This window comes from Odontesthes bonariensis, chromosome 9 (assembly GCF_027942865.1).
Source record: "Odontesthes bonariensis isolate fOdoBon6 chromosome 9, fOdoBon6.hap1, whole genome shotgun sequence".
Lineage (NCBI taxonomy): Eukaryota > Metazoa > Chordata > Actinopteri > Atheriniformes > Atherinopsidae > Odontesthes > Odontesthes bonariensis.
The window spans coordinates 35,632,169-35,658,613 of record NC_134514.1 but is presented as its reverse complement, the minus strand read 5'-3'; the positions used below and the strand labels follow the sequence as shown (position 1 = coordinate 35,658,613).

General features: G+C 41.1%; 1 protein-coding gene across 1 annotated transcript in view; it reads right to left on the bottom strand.

The window, feature by feature from the left end:
* The window catches only part of LOC142388719 (Na(+)/H(+) exchange regulatory cofactor NHE-RF3-like), a 31,836-nt gene extending 5,866 nt beyond the window's left edge, over positions 1 to 25,970 (bottom strand). The window contains exons 1-9 of the mRNA XM_075474266.1: positions 25,952 to 25,970; positions 20,809 to 20,870; positions 20,500 to 20,711; positions 10,937 to 11,008; positions 9,961 to 10,093; positions 9,041 to 9,177; positions 8,746 to 8,953; positions 7,535 to 7,735; positions 7,292 to 7,347 (exon numbers count right to left, since the gene is read on the bottom strand). Coding sequence (XP_075330381.1) covers positions 7,292 to 7,347; positions 7,535 to 7,735; positions 8,746 to 8,953; positions 9,041 to 9,177; positions 9,961 to 10,093; positions 10,937 to 11,008; positions 20,500 to 20,711; positions 20,809 to 20,870; positions 25,952 to 25,965 — 1,095 coding nt within the window. The 5' untranslated portion in view covers positions 25,966 to 25,970. The remainder of the gene's footprint in view (positions 1 to 7,291; positions 7,348 to 7,534; positions 7,736 to 8,745; positions 8,954 to 9,040; positions 9,178 to 9,960; positions 10,094 to 10,936; positions 11,009 to 20,499; positions 20,712 to 20,808; positions 20,871 to 25,951) is intronic.
* Positions 25,971 to 26,445: the final 475 nt, after the last annotated feature.

Genomic DNA, 26,445 nt, shown 5'->3' with positions numbered 1-26,445 from the left:
GCCTGCTGCCTTCCTTGGATGTGGTAGCCGTTTCTCAGGCTCCCTCTCCGGAGGGAGAAGAAGCCTGAGAAACGGCTCGAGGTTATCAGTCACCAAAGCGGCCGGGGCACCCCGAGAGGCACCCGCATGGGTTTTGGGTCTAATAAATGCACGCATCCCCGAAGGTCAGCGCTCGTTTTGCATGTATTAGCTCTACAATTGCCATAGTTATCCAAGTAACGGTAGAGCGATCAAAGGAACCATAACTGATTTAATGAGCCATTCGCAGTTTCACTGTACCGGCGGTGTGTGCTTAGACTTGCATGCTTGTGTTCATTTTATTGTGATCTTAACGCAAGTTTTAATTTTTTTTAAAAAATATCGTCAAAATATCTTTATCGTGAAAATCCTAAAAAATATCGAGATATTTTTTTTTTTTGCCCATATTGCCCACCCCTATCTCCAACGTGTCCTGGGTCTTCCCCGGGGCCTCTTCCCAGTGGGACGGGCCCGGAACACCTCACCGGGGAGGCGTCCAGGAGGCATCCTAACCAGATGCCCGAGCCACCTCATCTGACTCCTCTCGATGCAGAGGAGCAGCGGTTCTACTCCGAGCCCCTCCCGGATGACCGAGCTTCTCACCCTATCTCTAAGGGAGAGCCCAGACACCCTGCGGAGGAAACTCATTTCGGCCGCTTGTATTCGCGATCTCGTTCTTTCGGTCACTACCCACAGCTCGTGACCATAGGTGAGGTTAGGAACATAGATTGACTGGTAAATCGAGAGCTTCGCCTTCTGGCTCAGCTCCTTCTTCACCACGACGGGCCGGTGCAGAGCCCGCATCACTGCAGACGTCGCACCGATCCACCTGTCAATCTCCTGCTCCATTCGTCCCTCACTCGTGAACAAGACCCGAGATACTTGAACTCCTCCACTTGGGGAAGGATCTCATTTCCGACCCGGAGAGAGCATTCCACCCTTTTCCGGCCGAAGACCATGGTCTCGGATTTGGAGGTGCTGATTCTCATCCCAGCCGCTTCACACTCGGCTGCGAACCACTCCAGTGAGAGCTGAAGGTCACGGCCCGACGACGCCAACAGAACCACATCGTCCGCAAAAAGCAGAGACCCGATTCTGAGGTCGCCAAACCGGACCCCCTCAACGCCCTGGCTGCGCCTAGAAATTCTGTCCATAAAAATTATGAACAGAATCGGTGACAAAGGGCAGCCCTGACGGAGTCCAACCCTCACAGGAAACATGTCCGACTTACTGCCGGCAATGCGGACCAAACTCTGACACCGGTCATACAGAGACCGAACAGCCCATATCAAGAGGTCCGGCACTCCATACTCCCGGAGCACCCCCCACAATAGTCCCCGAGGGACACGGTCGAACGCCTTCTCCAAGTCCACAAAACACATGTAGACCGGTTGGGCGAACTCCCATGCTCCCTCCAGGATCCTGCGGAGGGTATAGAGCTGGTCTACTGTTCCACGGCCAGGACGAAAACCACACTGCACCTCCTGAATCCGAGATTCGACTATCCGGTGGATCCTCCTCTCCAGTACCCCCGAAAAGACCTTACCAGGGAGGCTGTGTGATCCCCCTATAGTTGGAACACACCCTCCGGTCCCCCTTTTTAAAGAGGGGGGCCACCACCCCGATCTGCCAGTCCAGAGGCACTGCCCCCGATGTCCACGCAATGCTGCAGAGGCGTGTCAACCAAGACAGCCCCACAACATCCAGAGCCTTGAGTAACTCAGGACGGACCTCATCCACCCCCGGGGCCTTGCCATCGAGGAGTTTTTTGACCACCTCGGCAACCACAGCCCCAGAAATGGGAGGCCCCACGTCCGAGCTCCCCAACTCTGCTTCCTCATCGGAAGGCGTGTCGGTAGGATTGAGGAGGCCCTCGAAGTATTCCCCCCACCGACTCACGACGTCCCTAGTTGAAGTCAGCAGAGCCCCGCCCTCACCATACACGGTGTTGACGGTGCATCGCTTCCCCCCTCTGAGCCGCCGGATGGTGGACCAGAATCTCCTCGAGGCCGTCCGGAAGTCGTTCTCCATGGCCTCCCCGAACTCCTCCCAAGCCCGAGTTTTTGCCTCAGCAACCGCCGAGGCTGCGTTCCGCTTGGCCTGTCGGTACCCATCAGCTGCTTCCAGAGTCCCACTGGCCAAAAAGGCCCGATAGGACTCTTTCTTCAGCTTGACGGCCTCCCTCACCACTGGTGTCCACCAGCGGGTTCGGGAATTGCCGCCACGACAGGCACCGACCACCTTACGGCCACAGCTTCGGTCGGCCGCCTCAACAATGGAGGCACGGAACATGGCCCATTCGGGCTCAATCTCCCCCACCTCCCCCGGGACATGGTTGAAGCTCTGCCGGAGGTGGGAGTTGAAACTCCTCCTTACAGGGGATTCCGCCAGCCGTTCCCAACGACATGACAACCTAAAACATAAAACTAAAAACATGGGGGAAACCCCATGGGCATGACATCCCAGTTAAATTCAGAATAGAATATAAGATTCTTCTCCTCACATATAAAGCTCTTAATGACCGAGCTCCATCATATCTTAAATATCTCATCGTTAGATATTTTCCCAACAGAGCACTTCTGGCCAAAAAACTTTGCTGATTGTTAGGACAGGATTTTAGAAATTAGGGTAATTAGGAGACTGAAATTTGCATCATCTTGGTAGAAAAGCCTATCTAAGAAATCAGATCCCTTAGGGTGTTAAAATGTTTTGCATAACACCCCCACTCCCATTCTGAGATTGTACAGCTTGAAAGCAATAAAGTACATTTATTAAAAATGTTGACATTTTTTTTCCATCTTTTACTTTTCAAGAGCAGTTCATCTTCTTATAATGAACAGTTTATAACAAGCATTTTCACACTGATTGATTATTGTTTACAGCTGTAAACTAAGAAGCAAAATCAGAATCAAAATAGCTCTTTGGCAAATATATCTCTAGATTTGAAGGACTGTTCTTGACGCAGAAGACAGTTATACAGGAATTATTTTATAAACAATTTAATGGGAACACAGCAAACATTAACTTCAGTCTCCAGCCGGATCCATATCTGCAGTGAAATCATTACTTTCTTCAAACCTGAGTTCCTAAGATCCTGCTTCTCATGCTTTGGTCACTTCTTTTCCATCACAAGAAAACACCATTGATTCTCTCTGACAGCTATAAAAAAAAACAACAACAAATGGTGATAAGGTCAGCTTTAGTTCAGTTAAGGTAATCAAAACATAAAGCATAGGATGAAAAGGACATAACTTTGTCTTCTGCAGAACTGATAATATGAAAATATGCTGACTGCCCCATTTGTCACAAATATGAAGTTATACTGGTTCATACCTATACTTTAGGTGCAGGAAGTGCTGCTATCGAGCAGCAGAAAGAAAGGTTGGAGTGAGTGAGGAACTTGTGAGGGACTGGCGAAAAGCAGAGATTAATCTTACTGCGATGAAGAAAACAAAGAAAGCTAATCGCGGCCTGAACACCTGTCACTGACACAGACTGCAGTCCCATCCTGCCTGAAAACCTCCACTGTTGTTCCCCCAAGAAATCCCCCACAACCAGCCTCAATGACTACCGGCCGGTTGCACTTACACCTGTGGTGATGAAGTGCTTCGAACAAAAGGTTAGGAGTCACATCAAGACCTTCATAACAACTGGCTCGGACCCATACATGATGTTAAAGGGACCCTCAGGGGTTGGCGGAGTGCGTGCCGAAGCGTAAATAGCAAATAATGGCAAATACCATCCATAATTTCTAACCACCTCCAAGCTTCTTCAGCTTAATGCCACACTGGCTCGCGGTCCGGTTGAAACCACTCTCTGCCATTTTTTGCAGCAATCAGCTGGAAAACTTTTTGGTTTGGCACAGCGCCATGGAGCTCCCGCTGCACAGCCTCCTTACCAACAACAGAGAGCAGAGCCTGGAACCGCTCCTGTGTGCTCGGTACCCCAAGCAGTGGGGTTACAGACATGGTAACAGCTTCCATGGGACCGGCTTTCGTGGTAATGGAAACTCTGAAATAAGCGAACCGTTCTGAACCAATCCGTACCGGAATGCATAGTGGAAACGAGGCTTGTTCAGCATTCAACACCATCCTTCCCCACGGTCTCGTGAGGAAACTGTTGAACCTCGGACCGCCTCATTCCACATGCCTCTGGATTAAGGACTTTCTGTCAGAGCGTCCACAGAGCGTCCTTCATTAAAGAAGAAGGTTTTTTTTTTTTTAAACCTGGACCTTATTTCTGGCATAAAATACGTTCATCTACTCACCGATAACAGTTTGGTGAAAGTCGGCGTCCTTCGGACGATATTTAGATCACTCGAGATCCGCGTATATCCAAGTAATGGGAGAGAACAGGGCATAGACAACCCAGCCTCTAAATAAGGCATTATCTGTCTTTATTTCACCAATACTTTAAGACGAATGAATGAATGAACGCGTACGATTTCACTGTTAGCTCAGAGCTGCTGTGTTGTTGTTACTAGGTGCTATCGGGGGGCTTATCGGGGGCTTTCTACACACGTGTCGACTGGGATGACGTCATCGACACGCGCCACTGCAGGACAGCTTATTTACACCGTGCTCTGTGACGGTCGGCTAACTTCACAAGGAGTTTGCTACTGCTGGTTTTTTTTCGCAACATGGCAGGATATTTATCAGATTTTGACGATGTGGACGACGACTTTGACTGCGATGGACGTCCTTACTGAAGTGAATGAGCTGTGCTGCAGTGGGATTATTCATCACTTTTTGGCTGGGAACGCCAACTCTGGATCTCTCAGGAGGAGCTGGATAGTGTCGCTGGGGAGAGGTATGTCTGGGTTTCCCTCCTGAACCTGTTGCCTCCGTGACCCGACTTCGAATAAGTGTAGCAATGTGATGTTGTTACACTAGATTGTCAAGTGAGAAGCTATTCCGGTAGGAAATTATATGAGCACCGGCAGCTTTTATTTTGAAAAGATGACGGATCCATTGCAATACAGCAAGTAACTTCCTGTGTCAAAATTATTATTTTTATTAAAATTTTATGTACTGTGAATGAAAATGTGAATTATTATTGTTACTGTTGAACATTTTGAGTTCATGGACTTTTGTTTTGAGTGTTAGCTCGGGGTCAAGAAAACGAAATAGGGCTCGGGCACGTGACGTCACTACGTGAGCGGCGGCCATACTGGAGGCTCAGAACTGTTTTGTTTACATTGTTTTCCACTGCGCGCAGACGTACTCCCGCCTGGTCTCGAAACTTTCTTCGTTGGTTTATCTATTTTACTTATTGTCTTTGCCACTATGGTCGCACGTAGCTGTGTCGTGGGGTGCAATAGCGTAAGCCGTGATAGGAAATCGTAAATGGTTTATCTTTTGCCGGTTTCCTGCTTGGAGGCGCACCCACGGAGACCAAGTGTCCGAGATAACAAAGCGTCGTCGACTAGCATGGATCGCTGCTGTAAGACGACCAAGCATAACTTTCCACTCAATCCCGGTGTCCATGAGAGTGTGTTCTCTGCATTTTCATTCTGGTAAGTTACAGACTTTTGTGTGCTGAGGTAAAGATCCCCGCCTTCACAAGAGGACACTGTCAGTTGGAAGCAAGGGATGTCTCAATGGGTTAAAAGCGGAGGACAAATTTCGTGTGTATGCATGTATACATGACAATAAATCTGATCTTAATCTTAATCTTAATTTAATGTGGAAAATTGCCCATCTCCAAATTCACATGGAAAGGGCGATTGGAACTGTCAGAAACAATACACCTTTTTGTCAGCAAAAGTACCTATCAACATAGTTTTGCCATGCGAAGGTAAAGACAAAACATTCTTTGACAAGATTGTGTCTGTATGTTGTACTCTGACCACCATGAGCAGGAGTGTTGTGCAAAGTTGAAGTCGTCTGAAATAAATGTGCTTTGAGATACAGCCAAGTGTGTGTGTTTCATTATTTATTTACAAGTAGAGTAACATGACAAAAGTGTAAAGTGTCATTATAATTGAAACTGTTGCAAAGTATAAGCACTGACACCACATACTATATACGCAATTATGTCCGAAAGGGTGAACTTAGGCAGTAAATCTTCGTCGACAATCCATTCCTTGCTCGGTATTTCATAAGGGTCCAGTCCGTTTATAACGCCAATCTTCTGTATGTACCGATCTCTGGCTTCCTTCTGTAATGTATCCCGGTATATCCCACATCCTTTCTTCCATTTTAACATGCTTTTCTCTCACTTTTCTCTCACTGTTTGGTCCTTGATCTCCGTCTTGCCTCAGGGTTTGTTTACGAGATTGTGCCTCCAATATGGCGACCATATCCCAGAATGCAACGCGTGTGCCCAAGCCCTATTAATGGATCATACTATTACAGTCCGTGAAAGGTTTTCCCACGTTCTCCGTCGCGTTCTTTCTGTTCGGATTCTGTGGGAGAAGGTATGAAGTTTTGTTTCTGTGTTCAATAAGTGTACTTTAAGCCTAATAAGTGATAGTTTTACTACTGTTCTTGTAAAATAATGTGCTTTGGAGCACTTAAACTTTGTTAAACAGTGATAGAACTGTGTTACCAGATATTTAGCTGATCTATGCTACATGAAACATTGCTAATGAAAATGCTACATCCACGTGCTGAAAATAGTACTGTTCATGGTTAAACAGGCGCTGTGGAACACCGATGAGAAAAGCCTGTTTCTGCTTACTATTTTCTGCTATTTGAATGCAGGTGTGTGATGTTTCATTATTTTTGGTCTGGGATTATTTTTCTTTAATTATTACTTTTTTTGTTATTCATGTACTGTTTAAGATTATTATGCCCATCTTTGGGTTTAGTTATTAATTATTGTACTTATTTTAATTTTATTACGTGTTAGTTTACACAAGTCGCACGCTTCTGTTTTTCTGTTCGGATTCTGTGGGAGAAGGCGCTGTGCAACACTGATGAGAAAAGCCTGTTTCTGCTTACTATTTTCTGCTATTTGAATGCAGGAGCATTAAAGGTGCCTTCAGATCAGCTGTTGTCCGGCTGTTATTTCCCACAAGACACAACGCAGAATCAACTATGCTACATAAGCGTAAGACAATGGATGGATGGATTTCTATTTCTCACTGACAGTTTTAGGAGCAATAATTTATATTTACAAAGCAGACTGAATCTTTTGCATAAGACAAAAAGAAACTTGTTCATAGATTTCTGTTTTTGTACACTCTTTTCCATGTCTGTCTCTTAGTTGAGACCAGGCATGGTATATCTGTTTGGCTTTGGGACACAATGAATTGAATAGTAGGACAAACCTGTGAAATTGAGGTTCCTGAGTGATCCAGGATGCAAACCGAGTGGCAGACGGAGCCTTTCTCCTCCCTGTCCTGACCATACGTTGTGGTTTTTCCTGGAGAAGCTTCCCTCTGCCTCCTAACACAGTGTTGAGAACACTCTTCATTGAACAACAGGGGGGAAATGCCCATCTGCAGAACAGAAAGCAGTTAAGGTCCACAGCCTTAGATATTATTTCCATAAATGCACTGAAATGACTGTACTTGCCTCTCTGTAATAGTTTCTTCCTTGCATAGATATGGAGGTGAGGGTAACTTTATCACCACTGTTTTTAATCTTTTTGACAATGTCCTCATGCTCCATGGACTCAATGGATTTATGATTAACAGCCAGCAGCAGATCTCCATCCTCCATCCCAGCTCCCTCTGCTGCACTCCCTGCATCCACCTCCCTCAGTAGATGAGCTGGGTCAAGGCAAGATTTGGCAGGGAAAAGACCTGTGATCCAAATGTTTTTCATAGACTCCAACACTCACTGTTGTGTTATGTATAGCAGTTAGGGTCAGGCTTTTTTAAGTTGTTTATTCATATGCAATGTCTCTGGGCTGTGTTCCAAACCGCATACTTCTCCTACTACTCATACTAACGTTTTGAGTTATTATGCCAGTTTTAGTATGCGAGGAGAAGTTCCCGAATGCATACTAGATTCGCCAAAATGTTGGGTATGCATCATGAGGTTACTACTCATACTCAAACTACCCAAGATGCAATGTAACGTGACATCGCCGATTGTCATTTCCTGTCAAAACGGCAGTTTCAAGCTAGCTACAACGAGGGTAGGTTCACTTCCTGTTTTCAAAACAAAAGCACCAATTGTATCGTAATGGCTTTCCCTATGATAAAAGGCAACGGGTATTTTATTTTGTGAAAATAACCGGAAGTGCGTTGCTCACTGCGGCTAGCTTTAGTAGCGCCGAATTCGTGGGAACAAAATTGTAAATAGCCGGTATTTTGTCAGGTTTTCAACACGTTGGGGATCTAAACGACTACTTTCTCACCTGAAAATGTTTCAAATGTTGCTAAAGTTTACAGAGTTCAGAGCTTAAGCGAAATCAGCTTCAGGCCGGCTGATTTCAGCTCGGGCAGGAGCGAAGTGCATTGTGGGTAAACGCTCTGCTTACTGTCTGATCGATGAGTATGTAGTAAGCAGTATATAGTATGCAGTATGCAGTATGCGGTTTCGAACAGCCTCAGTGTTAGTTTGACTGACAAAAATTTGCAGGATTAATGTGAAAATTGTCTTATTAGGAAAGCTATAGGAAACTTGCACTGTTTTCCCCAAAGTAAAGTAACATTTTTGGGAAATATGACATTAAATTGAATTTTAGTTCAATAAAATGGTTAGTTAACTCTGTTAAGTGAGTCTGAATGTTTCTCTGCATAATTGTAACTATTTCCATCAGTGTTTCTCTCACCTATTTTTTGTGGGCCTTCCACCCTCTCTTGTCTCAGCAGGAAGCCGTATCCATCACTTCTTTTAACCAAATGTATGGTTTTGGTAATGTAGGGAAGGTTGACGTTCTCTGCCACCACAGGTAGGATGGGCATCTTCCTCCTGATGTAGCAGGACTCACTGTCACTGTCAATAACCAACACTGTCAGTGAGTCCTGACTCCTCTTCACCTGACAAGCAAACACACTGAAAATCTCACACATTTTTCAGTCAAACAAAGAACATGTCAGATTTTACTCAGGAAAGTACACTCATACAATTCTGCTGAGAGCTGTGTGCGTGAGCGTTGACGCTGAGATTCCATTGATCCAGATCAGTAGATCTCCATCGCAGACACCAGCTTTTTCTGCTGGACCATCAGCTACTGTCCTCACCAAGTGCTTGTTCTTCTGACCTGGTGACATACCAACACTGTTAACAAAATTACAATTATTCATATCTGTATGCCTCACTCAATCAAAATAAGTTTACAGAGAATGACACCGTTAATTACTATTTTAGTTATATACTCATAAAAAAACACTGAAAATTTAGAATATCTGGTAATACTTTACAAACATATATAGAACAAGTCAGGAAAAAATACAGTTGTAAATTATAGTGTTATACATTTTGTGTTTATGTCTGAGTTTTATTGTGTGGAAGACAACTGTTTATAATTGTTGGTCATTTTTTTAAAATAAACTGATTATTATACAAATTGTTCTGGTATATTTGTTTCTTAAAATATTTTTCTTTACAATTCAGGGGTGAAAATTAATTCTGTCAAAGTCGGGGGAGTATCAATGTATTCATTATTTTTTAAATACAACACAAGGTTTGTAGAGGACTAGTCCAACATTTTATGGATTTAATTTTTTTTTTCTCTCAGTACACAGCTGAAGTAAGGACATGTTTACCTACTCTGTTTCTCCATGTTCCGAATCACTGTGTTGTGCTCAGGTATACTACCCAAGAAGACTGAAAAAGACTACTATAAGGTTAATTTAAGATTTGGGTCATTTTAGTTAAGCTATTTCAATAAACCAGAGGTGAACTACGCTACTTAAATAGAAGAAGAGGAATTCAAAATGGTAATAAGAAACATAGAAAATATATTGTATATGTTTAATGTTCTCATAAGAGCTATAGATGAGCAAGTATTACTGTGTCAAATGATGACACCAGTGAAAGGTACCATTCACTGAAAGGGTGGTCATGCCAAAGCCATGCTCAGGGTGTTTGCTGATGTAACACAGTCTTGGCCTGGACCAGTGCTCCCCTTTGGAGGCTTTGACAAGCAACTGCAGGTCCACACCCATAGACAGTGCCTGAAAAAGACAACACCATAATTAAGGTCATGGAAGAATTCATTTGATCAAAATCACTGTGGAAACTCTACGGGAAATCAAGCTTTTTATGCCAAGAACCCGTCTCAAGCACAGGTGCAATAAATAACATTATGTTAAGATAATAAATAGAAGGTACAACACTTTTATTTGTGCTGTTTGACAATTCCCTTTTGCTACAGCTAGACTGACAAACAGTATATTCTTGAGAAAAATACATATTATAATTATTACTGAGACATGTATTTCCTGTTTTTACATTAATTTCATAAAACCACAGTCATTGTAGGAAGCTGGCTCTCATGTTTTAAACCACCAAACTTTTGGTTATTGTAGCATAGGGCATATCTTAAAAAAATTGTAATGGGGTTAAATCATAGAATCAGTAGGAAAATTCATTATTATGACACAGCAGCAGAATATGTAAATTTGCCAATTGGATGTAGCACTGGAATATGATTCTAATCACATGCCAGTTGAAAACTATTACTTGGATGTACCATTTGTAAAAGTCAAAATTTGACTATTCGACTTGAGTAAACAATAAGACTTAACATACCAGCATGAATTGCCTCAAGAAAACAGCAGTGACATACCAATCCCAGACAGTGAGCCAGTAATATTATTTGTCCAATAACAATTATGGCTGCATTCCATTAAGGTCAATCTAACTACATTTAAATTGGGTATGCTAGCTTACTGGCACGGCAAACGGGTACTTATTCCTAACCAAAATCACTGGTTCCACTTCAAGCAGCACCAAGACATTATGAAACTTTCAATGTAAATTTGTGATGGTGAAGAATGTTCATTTTCATACCGTACCTGTTCATACTCATTTTGTCTCAGCACCAGGAGAAACAGGGATAAGCCGCATGACTGGATTTTTCTCACAACCTGTAAGACAGTAAAAGAGACAAAGAATTGCATATAATTCAGTTATTGTTTTCTTGTCTTTTTTAAAATATTGTTATATGATGTGTAACAGGCTTGCCTATCAAAAAAAAAAAATTATATGTAGACCAATCGTGACCCCAATGATAGTAGTCTTTGCTAACTGAATTTCAGATAATCAATTTTTTTTTTTTACAAAAAACTGAAACATTTTCATTTTTGCTAATCCCTTAGGTATCTCATTATTGTTTTACGTTCTTCCTTTATGAGCTGATCTGTTAATAACTGCATGGACCTGTCCAGTCAAAATACATTTACATTCTGAGATTAAAAAATCTAAACAGAAATCTGGAGCCAAAAGACACAGGAAGGGGGATTCAAAGACAGTGTGAATACTGATGTATCCCATACAGTATTTTGAATGCAGGTGCAAATAACAGCCACAGTATTATGTCAATTCATACTCTACTATTACCAGACGTTTCTAGTTCTTTCCATCATACCTAAAAAAAAAAAAATTGAATAAGAGAATAATGTTCATATTGTGGGCTGTCTTTAATACATTCATAATAAGGCTACTGACTTTCAACTGCTTATTTGGTTTTAAATCACCAACTGCACACAACTAATTATTTTAATAAGATACCTACAGTATCATCCTAATGAAATATATCTTGAATTGAAAATGAATGAAAACTCAGAAATGATTGAGGAATACTCTAAAATATTATAAAAAAAAAATTTTAAACAGCAGTTTACTAAAGTATTGGGAATTCTGTTGGGAACCGGTCTTGTTATTAGCGATAATTAATAAATGCCAGAGGACATTTATTAATATTACAGAAAATAAGTAGACACCAGCACACATTAGTCTGTGTCAGATCAGACATGTTTAGAGCAGACAGGAACACTATGAATCCGAGCACCGACCTTCATAATCAACAAATGTCATCAACATATGCAAAATAAATACAAACAACTTCTCCTTAAAGTATACCAAGATTTATTAACACAAGTAATATAAACAATCATTGATCCAATCCAATCCAATTTTATTCATAAAGCACTTTAAAACAACCTCAGTCGACCAAATTGCAGAAAAATATAAACAAAAATTAAAAGAATAAAATACAAGAACAAATTAAAAGACATAAAACAGCTATATAATTTAAAACAATAATAATACTAAAAATAAATAAAAATAATTATACATTCAGCATTTCACATCGTGTCGAAAGCCAAGGAGAAGAGATGTGTTTTAAGATGGGATTTAAAAACGGACAGAGAGGAAGCCTGTCTGACGTAAAGAGGCAGATCGTTCCACAGCTTAGGAGTCGCCACAGCAAAGGCACGCTCACCTCTGAGCTTACGCTTCGTTTTTGGTACACTCAGGAGCAGCTGATCAGCTGACCTGAGAGAGCGGAGGGGTGTATAGGGCTGTAGCAGCTCGGAGAGGTAGGCTGGTGCGAGACCATTGAGGGATTTAAAAGTAAATAAAAGAATTTTAAAACTGATCCTAAAATGTATGGGCAGCCAGTGAAGTGAGGCTAAAATGGGGGAAATATGCTCATATTTACATGTGCCAGTTAAAAGACGTGCGGCAGCATTTTGCACCATCTGAAGACGGGCGATGGAGGACCCACTAACCCCCACATAAAGAGCATTACAGTAATCCAGCCTAGTGGTAACAAAGGCGTGGATTACTGTTTCAAAGTGTTGCTTTGAAAGAATAGGTTTTATTTTTGTCAAGCTGCCTCAAGTGGAAGAAACTCGATTTAACAACCGAATTTATCTGACAGTCGAGCTTGAGATCAGTTTCCACTTTCACCCCAAGGTTATTGACAGTTGGCTTAATTAATAATTAATTTCTTGGTACGGAACCAAGTGGTAGCAGGTAAAGAGAGGAGAAGAGGGCCTAAAACTGAGCCCTGGGGGACCCCACATGAGAGATGAGCAGAGGACACAGAGTCACCAATGCTGACACAGAATGTTCGATCAGCCAAGTATGACCTGGACCACTCCAATGCTACACCACTGATGCCCACCCACTGTTTCAAACGGGAAACTAAAAGTTCATGGTCCACTGTGTCAAATGCAGCAGTTAAATTTAAAAGCACCAGAATTGCACAGTCACCGGAGAGTAGCTAAAAAGATATCATTGAAAACTCTTAAAAGCTGATTCTGTGCTGTGCAAGGTTTTAAAACCAGATTGGAAGACCTCAAGAATTTTGTGCTCTTCCAGAAAAAACAATAATTGGTTGCAAACTATCTTCTCGAGGATTTTGCAATAAAAGGCAATTTAGAGATAAGTCTAAAATTTGCAAGAACATCAGTATCTAGTCCTGGTTTTTTAATCAATAGCAGCCTGTCCTCTGGAGTGGTTCCTGTCCTTTTTAAACATGCAGTGGTACAGCCACTTATTAAAAAACCTGGTCTGGATCCTGCTGTCATGGCCAATTTTAGGCCCATTTCCAAATTGTCCTTCCTTTCTAAAGTTTTGGAAAAGATTGTTTACTTTCAGCTCATGGACTTTCTAAATGAACACAATGTGCTTGAAATTTTCCAATCTGGTTTTAAAACATTGCACAGCACTGAATCAGCGCTTTTAAGAGTTTTTAACGATATCTTTTTAGCCACTGACTCTGGTCACTGTGTTATTCTTGTACTGTTGGATTTAACTGCAGCATTTGACACAGTAGATCATGACATTCTGATCTCTCGCCTGGAGCATTGGGTGGGCATCAGGGGCCCGGCGCTGGCATGGCTCAGGTCTTACCTGTCTCATCGGACGTTCTGTGTCAGCCTTGGTGACTCTGTGTCCTCTACTGCTCCTCTCTCTTACGGGGTCCCTCAGGGTTCAGTGCTCGGCCCTCTTTTGTTCTCATTGTATCTTCTCCCGCTGGGTTCAATTCTCAGGAAACATGGTATCTCATTCCACTGTTACGCTGATGACACTCAGATTTATGTCCCCCTTAAAAAAGCTGACTCCTTCTCCCTTAAGCCACTGGTAAATTGTTTAGATGAAGTCAAGGCTTGGATGGCTCTAAACTTTTTAAATTTTAATGAAAAGAAGACCGAAGTGATGGTCTTTGGTGGCACCTCTGAGTCCCCCTCAATTGATCTCGGTTCCTTGGCGCAGCACGCCAAACCTATTATAAGTGATCTGGGGGTAAAAGTGGACGCGTACCTCAAGTTTGACAGCCAGATTAAAGCTGTGGTTAAAACGAGCTTCTTCCAGCTGAGACTGTTGGCAAAAATAAAACCCTTTCTTCCAAGACAGCACCTAGAAACAGTAATCCACGCCTTTGTAACGACTAGGCTTGATTACTGTAATGCACTTTTTATGGGGGTTAGTGGGTCCTCCATCGCACGCCTTCAACTGGTACAAAACGCAGCTGCACGACTTTTAACTGGCACTAGGAAATTTGAGCACATTACGCCGATTTTAGCATCTCTCCATTGGCTTCCCGTCCATTTTAGAATTCATTTTAAAATTCTTTTATTTGCTTTTAAAACCATGAATGGCCTTGCACCAGTGTACCTCTCTGAACTTCTGCAGCCCTACGCACCCAGTCGATCCCTCAGGTCAGCTGATCAGCTGCTCCTGAGGGTTCCTAAAACAAGGCGGAAGCTCAGGGGGGACCGAGCATTTTCTGTTGCTGCCCCTAGGCTCTGGAATGAGCTGCCGCTGCACATTAGGCAGGCCCCTTCCTTGTCCTGTTTTAAAAGTCGTCTTAAAACTCACCTCTTTTCTTTGGCTTTTACCACCGTCTAGGTTGTTTATTTTATGTGCACAGTTTTGTTTTATGATGTTTTTATTGTGTTTATTTTAATGTAAAGCACTTTGGTAACCTTTGCGTTTATTTAAAATGGGCTTTATAAATAAAATTGATTGATTGATTGATTGATTGTTTTTTTAATCAAATGTTGCACTACTGCATGTTTGAAATGTTCAGGGACCACACCTGAGGACAAACTGCAATTAATAAGTGCCAGAACAGAGGACCCTATAGTGGGGAGAACCTCTTTAAATAGTCAAGGAGGGAACACATCATTTGGAGAACCTGAGGGCTTTAACTGACCAACATTCTTCTGTAACCAGGACAGAGTCACAGGCTCAAACATGTCAAAAAGAGCAGAGCAGGCCACAGAGACTGAAGTGTCCAGTGCAGAAGGTGAGATTAAAGCCCTAATGGAGGCAACCTTATCAATAAAAAAAGTGAAGAAAATTTTCACACACAACAGGGGAGGACTCGATAAAAACAGTCTGTGGGGCATTAAGAACAGAGTCAATAGTCTTGAACAAAACACGAGGCTTGTGACAGACAAAATAATGTCAGAGAAATGTTTTCTTTTAGCATCTTTCAAAGTTGTCTTATAATGACGCCAACAAGTCCCTTAAAATTTGAAAGGACACCTGCAGTTTGTCCTTCTTCCACTTGCGCTCAGCTCTACGGCGCTCGCGTCTGACAGCATGAGTTGCATCATTCAGCCAGGGCTCACATTTTGTCCTCAGCTGCCTGTTTTACAACGGAGCCACTCAGTGGGGTTACATGCCACTGAAAGGATCAGATTAATGGCTAAATTACAATAAGAATGAGTTTAGCAAGGGTAATTATCCTTGGATATATGGCGGTGAATGAATCGGATCAGAGGCACAAAGCGTGTCATACTCCAATACGATAGGTGTGGCGCTGTACCCATTTCAACTATTGCTAATAGAACCTCTTCAGGTTGACCCTTCAACACCAAAAACAACAGCAAACTCAGGCATTCGAGAAAATGGCGAACGCAGAGCAAGATGAAGCTACGTCCCTCTACATTTGGTCTGTGATGAGCTGCTTGTTGCACAAACGCGATGCACAACGGAGCATTCTCCATCGTGTTGTTTGTTTCTCTCCGATGGCGACAACAACAGTAATATCGTCTCTTCCCACTTCCGGTTCCCGACCCCGGGAAAAAATCTCGAGCATTAGCAGAACGCAAAGTCTAATTCACCACGTGCTAACCGTCTACAAGCAGGTTTAGTGTGACTTTCAACAGAGTTATCTCGGGGTCTTAATCCGATCGCGAGTAACTCGATTCGATCCACTTTCTTGTCAGATTAAGGTGTCTACATGCCAGTGGCGGCTCCTCCATAGGGGCGATTTGTGCGATGCACTACCAAACACGGAGTTTTTTTTTTTTTTTAATCTAGTTGCTAAAGTGGGACTGATCTGCTGTAGGCAAACTGGTTGTATATGTCATTGTCCAATCAGATTAAGGTCGCGCCTGGTGTTGTTACATTTTGTGCGATTTCTGTCAGGGTCGAATTTGCACCAGGAAGCTCCCATTGACATGAATGGGACCTCGGTTTTTTTCAAAAATCCTGCTCCCAATGCATTTTCTATGAGGGTTTATGTGCGCGCACAAACGACGCACAACGTGCTTTCGTCATATGTCTGTTGCGCGGGACCATGAACATTCTACTTGTTGTTGTAACATTGTGGTTTTCAATAAAGAAAAAAAAAAAAAAAAAATACATTCTATGAAGAAGATGGCGAGTGTCGAGTGCAACAATACGGTAGTGTTTCTGACAGAAGTACCCTTTAGTCGTCGTACTAATGCGGAGAAGGAAGTTTGGAAGAATTTTGCAGGATTTTTGGGCTCGCCTTGCGAGGCAAAGATGAAACCCAGGGCTCCACCAACCCTGCTATTTTTCCAGGTAGTATTTGATGTAGCTAAATAACTTACCCTTTTGTGCTCAATCATTGACTTGTAATGATTTAAATCTTTTATATAATGTTGACAATGATAGCAGAATGTATAATGACACATTCATTGTTAATGGTGCAGTATTATATTTAAAAAAGAGAGAAATCTCACATAAGTAAGCTGCACTTAATCATGTTTGACAACTGGTTATACTTTTCTAAGTCATATTTTCCAAAACTTCAATAAACACTTGACTTGGATTTATATGTTGTCATTTTAATTACATTCTTTAGAATGAAAATTGAATGAATCTTATCATTAAGAGCTTATGTGTTTACTTATTTCATAGAATCCTGGAACAATATGAGGAAAATAAATAAATAATGGTTAAGGTGTAATATTAAGTGATTGGCAAATTATGCAAAAAATAACAAAAAATTATTTAAAATTATTACAATAAATTATGCTACCTAGACAAATATACCTCAGTCCTATGGACTTTTATGGTACTTATGGACATAACGGGGTAAATTGCAGTCACTTTGGTTATTTGGAAGACCAAATAACCCCTCGACTCTGCGTTGTTATTTAAAGGGATAGTTCGGGATATTTGACATGAATCTGTATGGCATCACCATAACCAGTGTCGTGCATTCAAACTGACTTACCCCCGACAGTGTCCTGTGAGCCGAGTTCTTGTCCAGTGTTGGTCAAGGCGAAAGTAGTCCGGCTTGTTTGCTGGGGTCAAGAAATTAGCGCGTTTTTCTTCCCAAAACAGTACGTGTGCTAAAGAGTGATTTATTTCATCACAAAAACCGAAGCCGGCAAAAGTCACTCCTCGTTATCACTTGGGCCCTATACTGTCTCATTGTGTATCAGTGCGCACGTCATTCTGACCGCGAGCTGTGCGCACGAGTTCACTTTGTTTACTGCTCGGGAAGATGTCTGACAACGAGAGCGACGAGGAACATATTGACTTCCGTTCAGAGCCAAGGGGGTATCTTCATGAACCCGTTTATACTGAGGAGGAAGTTCGCCAAATGGACTTAGATCGGGCAGAAAGAGAGAGGGTGGACAGAGAAGTGATGGAAACAGAAGCTGGAGCCACTGCTGGAGCTGCGATACCCAGGGTGGCCGACAAATCCTGGTGCACTTTTTTGAAGTGCGAAGTAATGCAGACAGAGGTGGAACGTTACTGCTGACACGAGTGGGATTTAGTTATGCCCCAGATACAAAACCTTTCCATAGATGAGGATGTCGGCGGCCGCGGGACGGCTGCTGCCTGCATCACAAATAACGGTGACTTCCCTGCACTCCTGAATGCAGGCGTCTGAGAACTTTTTTCCATGTTCCCAAGATCAACTGGAAGAGGCGTCCCAGACCAGCTGGACCCGATGGCCAGTTGTCTGCAGAGTAAGTGTTGAGCACTGCCAAAGAACAGAAAGACTCGTGCGCACAGCTCGCGGTCAGAATGACGTGCGCACTGATACACAATGAGAGACAGTATAGGGCCCAAGTGATAACGAGGAGTGACTTTTGCCGGCTTCGGTTTTTGTGATGAAATAAATCACTCTTTAGCACACGTACTGTTTTGGGAAGAAAAAGCGCTAATTTCTTGACCCCAGCAAACAAGCCGGACTACTTTCGCCTTGACCAACACTGGACAAAAACTCGGCTCACAGGACACTGTCGGGGGTAAGTCAGTTTGAATGCACGACACTGGTTATGGTGATGCCATACAGATTCATGTCAAATATCCCGAACTATCCCTTTAAGGAAGACAAGGAGTTTCTGGACGATTGGACATTTTATTTCCTGTGTGGGAGCATAACAGGTTTGCATCAGTGCAATCGGTTCAGCTTCGCACAGCACACTCTGATGCAGCTTTCACAGACTGGAAATTGCACTACCTAAAAAAAATGTCAGGAGCCGCCACTGCTACATGCACTTAATAACTCAGTCTTATTGTAATTTAGCCAATTATCTGATCCTTTCAGTGCCATGTGACCCCACTGACTGTGTCTAAAACTGATTGGCAGGTGGAATGAAACCATGAGCTAAGCTCCTCCGTATAGTTATTCATACACCCAGTGACACAGTTGTGAGTCTGACTGAAAACAGCCGAGAACTGAGCAGCAGTGGAAGGGTTAATGATGCGACAGCGTCGGGCAGCAGCGCGAGGTTTAACTGTATTACAGCCGGTTTGGAGCCCATCCCCGGTGAATCTGTGTAACCTGCAGCCTCGGACGCCGGAGAGGTAGAGCTAAGGTGCGGCAAAGGTGAGCTGGGATCCCCGATAGAAACGGGGGCAAAGTTTTATGTCCAGTATGATCCAATGTCACAAGATCTTTGGTAAAAAGTCGAAGATCAAGCAGTGTTTGGCGATCGTACACCAGTAGAGAGTTGACAGAAACAGCACAAACACACACAATGTTGGTGACAGACGGCAGGCCACACACTATGGCGCCATCTTCCAATCAGATTAAGCTAAGAGCCCCCGATAGCCCTCAATAACAACAACACGGCAGCTCTGAACTAACAGTGCAATAGTACGCGTTCATTCATTCATTTGTCTTAAAGTATTGGTGAAATAAACGCAGATAATTGACTCTATCCTCAACAAACTGCTGTCTTTACCAGTGACAGATAATGTAATGTACACAATATAATATGATATCTATAATGGTTTTAAAGTTTTCACTATGAATGCACACTTGAAGGGGAAATGTGTACTCATTTAAATAAAATTTTCCTTTTTCTTCTTCAGTTCATATATTGTAAGAATTTGAATTTTAAGATAAAATCCGGAATAGTAGAAAAAAATAAGTCTTTACACATATTTTAAGGTATTATCTTTATTTTGGTCTTAAAACAAATTATTCGACAATTCAATTAAATGTTATCTTAAAATTCAAATTCTTAGAACATATATACTGAGGAAGAAAAAGTGACTATGATAGTAATGACTGTATGGCATGTTTAGCCAAGACAAAATTGATTTGTATGATTACACTTCCCAATCAAATCTGCACTCACAGAGTATTGTTGGTTTACATTATCTGTCACAGTTTAAAACAGTTGTTTGATAATGTAAAAATGAAGAAAGTCCGCTTTTGCGCAAAGTTTTCAAGGTGTTTTCACCTTCTTATCTTCTTTCGCATTTTGTTTAAATTATTAAAATAAATCAATTTCGCTTTTACTTTAATATCTGCATTCAGGTCTTCATCTCCACGTCTACACCGCATATCGTGACACAGAGCTCCTCAGAGCTCCTCAGAGAAACCTTTAAAAAAATCACCCAAATCTCGTGTTGTATTTAGAAACGCTAATTAACCTAACATGCATGTTTTTGGGTGGTGGGAGGAAGCCGGAGGACCCGGAGAGAATCCACGCATACACGGGAAGAACATGCAAACTCCACATAAAAAGGCCTCAGCCAGGATTCCAGCCGGGATTCCAACCAGGAACCCTTTTGCTGTGAGCCGATGGTGCTAACCACCACACCACCATGCAGTCCCTGTTCTTAATCTGAAGTAAAATGCGGGCCTGACCGCAGTCCTAAATCAGGCTAGGCCCCTGATGACAGGATCATGATGGAAAAACGTGAGTAGGCAAAACACTGGAATAATTTAATAAGGAATCTCAATTTATGAAAAATCTGAAAAAAAAAATATAAGCTGCTCGATGAGCATGATCATTTCACAATAAAATAAAAAGGTAAAGAAGATCACCACCAAATATCAGAAATAATCATGTTTGTAGCAACAAATGGGTCAGTTATAACTATTGTGGAAACTCACCCAATTAAAGTTCATGCCGTCCACACTTTTCTCATTCACCTCTAGTAATCGGTCTCCATCTCTGAGGCCACTGAGCTCTGCTGGACTCCAAGGTTCCACATCTTTGATCTCAAAGCCCTGGCTGTGCTCGTCCACTCGTAGGTTGAAGCCAAAGCTCTGACCCTCCAGACGCTTCAGCTGACATAATATGGGCACTATGCCCGGATGAGGCTCTTCACAAAAGGTTGAGTAAAAATGTCAACATTTAGGTGGTATTCAAATATTATTCAAAGAGAATTGTGTTTGTAAAGTTAGGTGCCTCAAACTTACCAGGATCATCAGTTATGACTAGATTAGGATTATCAATCCCTTCCTTTGGGTTGAAGGTAAAACTAAAGTCCAGAGAAAAAAAATCTGAATGATCATGTGACACAGCAACTTTAACCATTTTAACTTAACATACTATTTATTTTTGTATGAAAACTGTTATAAAGATTGCCTGACTAAAACTTTTTAAAAGAAGTTGAATTTCTTTGTAATAAACTTTTTGCCATGGTGAACATTTAGAAAAACTTAAATGGCCAAGCTTCATTGTAAACAGTAATTGGACTGCATTTGCATCTTTATTTTATTCTTTTTTTTTTTCCACTGTCTGCATATATATCAATGGTTGGTGCCAAGGTCGGGCAAGAAACAATCTTTCTTATACATGCAATTTAATCTTGTCGAGGTGAGTGGTAGGTGCAAGTGATGGTGAGTGTGTCCTTCATCAGTCCGCTTTTCCTATCTAATCTAACAAGCTTTATTCATTCAAAAAACCTTGATTTAGTGAGAGAGGACTAGAATCGCCTACAGTGGAACACAAAATGACAGGACAGATAAAGGGGCAGGAAGGGCAGGGGCAGAAAGAATAACAGGGCACATATACCACGTGTATAGCACGCATTTTGGCTTCCAAGGGAGCGCTTTAGCATGCATTTTGGCTTCCAAGGGGGCGCTTTAGCACGCATTTTGGCTTCCAAGGGGGCGCTTTAGCACGCATTTTGGCTTCCAAGGGAGCGCTTTAGCACGCATTTTGGCTTCCAAGGGGGCGCTTTAGCACGCATTTTGGCTTCCAAGGGAGCGCTTTAGCACGCATTTTGGCTTCCAAGGGAGCGCTTTAGCATGCATTTTGGCTTCCAAGGGGGCGCTTTAGCACGCATTTTGGCTTCCAAGGGGGCGCTTTAGCACGCATTTTGGCTTCCAAGGGAGCGCTTTAGCACGCATTTTGGCTTCCAAGGGAGCGCTTTAGCACGCATTTTGGCTTCCAAGGGGGCGCTTTAGCACGCATTTTGGCTTCCAAGGGGGCGCTTTAGCACGTGTTTTGGCTTCCAAGGGGTAGCTTTAGCACGTGTTTTGGCTCCCAAGGGGGCAGTTTAGCACACGTTTTGGATCCCGAGAGGGCACTTGAGGGCAGTTTAGCACACGTTTTGGCTCCCAAGGGGGCAGTTTAGCACGCATTTTGGCTCCTGAGAGGGTACTTCAGGGCAGTTTAGCACACGTTTTGGCTCCCATGGGAGCATTTTAGCAGGCATAATTTAACACGTGTTTTTGCTCCAGACAGGGCACTTGAGGCCAGTTTAGCCCCCTTATTCCGAATTACTCTGACTGCTCAAAATTTTTTATCTCAGTTAATGCGGAGTGCAGGCAGTCATTGCTGTGGGTGACTAACATTGATGTAGATGTTGTAAATGACAGCCTAAATAGTTCACCTTTAGTTCTATATTAGACTCAAGTGGCTTTTCTCAAAATGAACACAGACCTACTCACTCTCTTAATCATATCCTTAGTCTTGTTCTGCCATGTGGCATTGAATGTGAACAATTGGTAGTATTTTATCATAACTCTGCCTTATCTGATCATTTCTAATAAACTTTGAATTTACATTACTTGACTATGCGGTTTATCAAGACTGTTTAAAGTTACTATATATGCCTTAGGAGAGAGGAGGACCTCAGATTCCTAATCTCAGGTGGTATTATATGGCTGCCCAGCTAACATCAGCTGGACATAATTTTTGTACAACCCCGCCCCCAGCTTGGGTAAACATTGAACAAGAATCCACTACAGAGCTACCCTGACAACTCTAAAAAAGCGTACAAAAAAACCCCTCCTGAGAAATACAATTTCTGTTTGGCCTGCTGCACACAAACCAGTAGGGCACTCCAACACTCTCTTAGTTCATCCCTATGTGGGGTAATGAACAGTTTTCTCCAGTAAAAAATAGAAGGAAGATTTAGATCATGGCATTCAGAAAATTAATGATCTATAGATGAATGGTGTTGGTTAAAATTGAAGTCCTTAAAAGACATTTATTAAGTATTTAAATATCAAGTCTTCTTTGATGTACTAACATCTACTTCTAAAGTTTCAACCTTGAACAAGAAGCCATTGATGAAACAGACAGGAATTAAGCTTGTTAAAAGGCACAAAACTATAAATACAAGGTTGAAGCTACTTCAATATAAGTGGCTGATGAGGATGTAAATAACTCCTGTCAAACTTAATCACGTCTTATAACATTCCAGACATATGTACTAAATGTCCAAAAGAAAAGGGGACCATTCTTCACAGTTTATGGGAATGTCTAAAGATTTAGAAATTCTGGAAAAATGGCTTCAAATGTCTGTGTTAATGTTAACATCCCTCTAAATGTTAAACTGTGTGTGCTTGGAATCTATCCTTTGGGCTTCAAAATAACAAAAATGCACACTTCACCAGCGGTTTGGACTTCTACAAGCTAGTAGAGCTATTGCGCCGTGCTGGAAGAGTATGGAATAGTGGAGAAAGGAACTTTCAGAATGTATTGTTCAGGAAAGAAAAATATACATTGCTAAAGGAAAACAGAGGGAGTTTGTATACCTGTGGGAACCATATGTGAGCATTATAGAAGCTGGGAAGTAGACACCATCTGTTAAATGTGGGATCATTTTTATATTCATACTTGTGTATGTATGTACGGGAGATTGGACTGAAGAAAAGTTTCTGTGCAATCTGTTGGTTTCCTTAGCTGGGAAATTGTTTTTGAATTGGCTCTATATGAATGAATTGGATTATTTTGAAAATAATTATGATTACAATGAATTGAATTCCAATTGGCTTAAATTGGACTATACTATCTAAGTGCCTTGAGATGACATTTGTTGTATTTGGCGCTATATAAATAAAAATGAATAATAATTTCATAATTGAATTGAATTGAATTTTATTTCAAAATAATGAAATTTATCGTGAGTGAATGTTTTTGTGGCTGCTTTGTTACCTATGTTACTGAGGTTCAATTGTTCATTTAAATTGTTTTTGCAATGTAAAAAAAAGCAAATGCCAATCAAAAATAAAGTAAAAGTGTCTGTAGAACCTAATTTATGTTTAGAGTGTAGTACAGTTTCATCTAAACCATCAACATGCATTTTCAACCCTATCACAAATAGGCGTTTCAAAGAGTTTACCTTGATTAATCCTTCCATGTTGAATTTGATCAATCCATCTTTGTTGACAGGCTAAGTAGCACAGGCTTTAAGATTTCTGTAATTAAACCTTTTTTTTTTTAAAAAAGAAAAATACTCTTGATCCTAGACTGTTATTTATTGACATATTCAATCTCCCTTTTATTTTCAAAGTTCTTAAAAGAATTGTTGCAGCACAACCTTTGCACAAAAATAAAATGCCCAAGAGTTTTGGGTCAGGATTCAGAGGACATAATCAACTATGGTAGTTTTCATACAGGACCTAGTCTAGAGTGATCAGAATGCAAAAAAAAAAAAAAACAACAAAGCAGTAAAACAGGCCTTTTCTGCATTTTCACAAATCAGAAAAAGTTTTCACAAAACCCAAATATAGTAGTAATTAAACTACAGCCTCTTTAGAATAATTATATCCAAATTTGAGAAATCTAATTATTGTAGTTTTCATAAAGGGCCTAAACTTATGTGATCAGAATGCAAAATATGATTTTGTCCATATAAACGAAGAATCGTCCTCACACACCAGAGTAAGTCAAAGTTCAACCGTGTTAGACCAATTCTTTTCACTTATACATGTTTTCATTTTGTAATATTATTAGAGAGTATGGAATAAATTTACATTGTATACTGATGATACTTGGCTATACAACTCTATGAATCCAGATTAAACCAATCAGTTGGTTAGGCTACAAGTATGTCTCAAGGACATAAAGACCTGGATGAATTTCTGCTTCTAAATTCTGACAAAACTGAAGTCATCGTCTTTGGACCTGAGTGCTTCAGGACGAAAGCCTCTTGCTAAATAGCTATATAGTTACTCTAGATGGTATTTCCTTGGCTTCTAGTTCTACAGTGAGCAACCTTGGAGTTATTTTTGACCAGGATTTGTCCTTTGACTGTTTGACCTGTTTCTAGGGCTGCCTTCTTTCACCTTTATAATATTGCCAAAATCAGGAACATCTTGTCTCAGAGTGATGCAGAAAAACTAGTCCATGCATTTGTTACTTCAAGATTGGACTACTGTAATTCTTTATTATTGGGCTGTCCCACAGATTCTCTGGAAAGCCTTCAGTTGAAATGTTGCAGTGGGAGTTCTGATAAGAACTAGCAGGAGAAATCACATTTCTTCAGTTTTAAATTCTCTTCATTGACTTCCTAACTTCAGAACAGAATTTTAAAATCTTCTCCCTAATAATAGAGCTCTTATTGACCAATCTTCATCATATCTTAAAGATCTCATTGTTAGGTATTTTCCCAACAGAGCACTTTGCTTTCAGACTGCAGGCAATTTTTTAAGAATCTTCATTATGAATTGGACTAATTTGAATTAATATTATTATGAATATGATTTAATTGGATTACATTGAATTTTACTGAATTTGACTACTTTATAATTGGACTGAATTGGACTATATCTTTAGAATGCCTTGAGATTGCTTTTGTTATGAACTGACACTGTCAAAATAAAGCTGAACTAAACTGAATGTCAAAGTATTTTTCAATGTTGTCTGATAACATTTTACCCTGCTGATAAAGATCTTTTATACTGTAATTACTTTGGTATCAACAGAGATATGCACAGATAATGTGTCCTGAACATTGAGTTAACAATTCAGCTTTTTTTAAAAATGGATGTTATCAAAGTTATGCCATGTAGCAACTCAAGACACTGGATAGTATCAATCCTTAATTCAGTATTAATTCTTAATAGAATAATATTAATATTGTATTAATATTAATATTAATTAGTATTAATCCTTAATACAAAGAGTCTGATCCTGGAAAAATCATTTCTTTTTTTCACGTTATTTTAAGAGCACTAAAATATTAACACTTAGTGGAAGCTAAAAGCAAATATTTCGACATACATCAAAACAGTTTAATTTAGCCCCCACTTTTACATATTTTTTTTCTTTAAACAGCAGCTTGTTTTCATTAAGTTTTAGCACTAAGAATAAAGCTTAACTCACCATTGAAATTCCATTTCATCCTGGGAACCTGTGGGAGAGATAGCAACAGTGAGATACTTGAATCTTCTTGCACCCATGAACAGCTGCAGCCCTTCACTGCTCCAATCACAAAGTACAGAAGCACCTCGTCTTAGTACAAGCAGGCTGACTGGAGTTTTTGTAGCTTCTTTTATCACAAAGACCAGTCAGAGCAGAATGTCACACTCAAAGTAGCTCAGTTAGCATTTAAGTCATGTATGTGTTCAAAACTGTTATATTAGAGAAAAATAACAATGCACTACCGATCCACACAATTTGTAACATGTCAAATATGATCTTCAACTGCAACTGTATTTTGACAAATAATAGCCAATCAAATCCATCACAATCCCTTTGTGTTTGTATGTGTTTAGTTTTTACACCGTTTGAGCAGTGTTAGAATGTGACCTTTAGTAGCACTTCCGTTTACATACAGTTAGTACGTTAATATTTAAGGACATCTGTGCAGTGTGTTT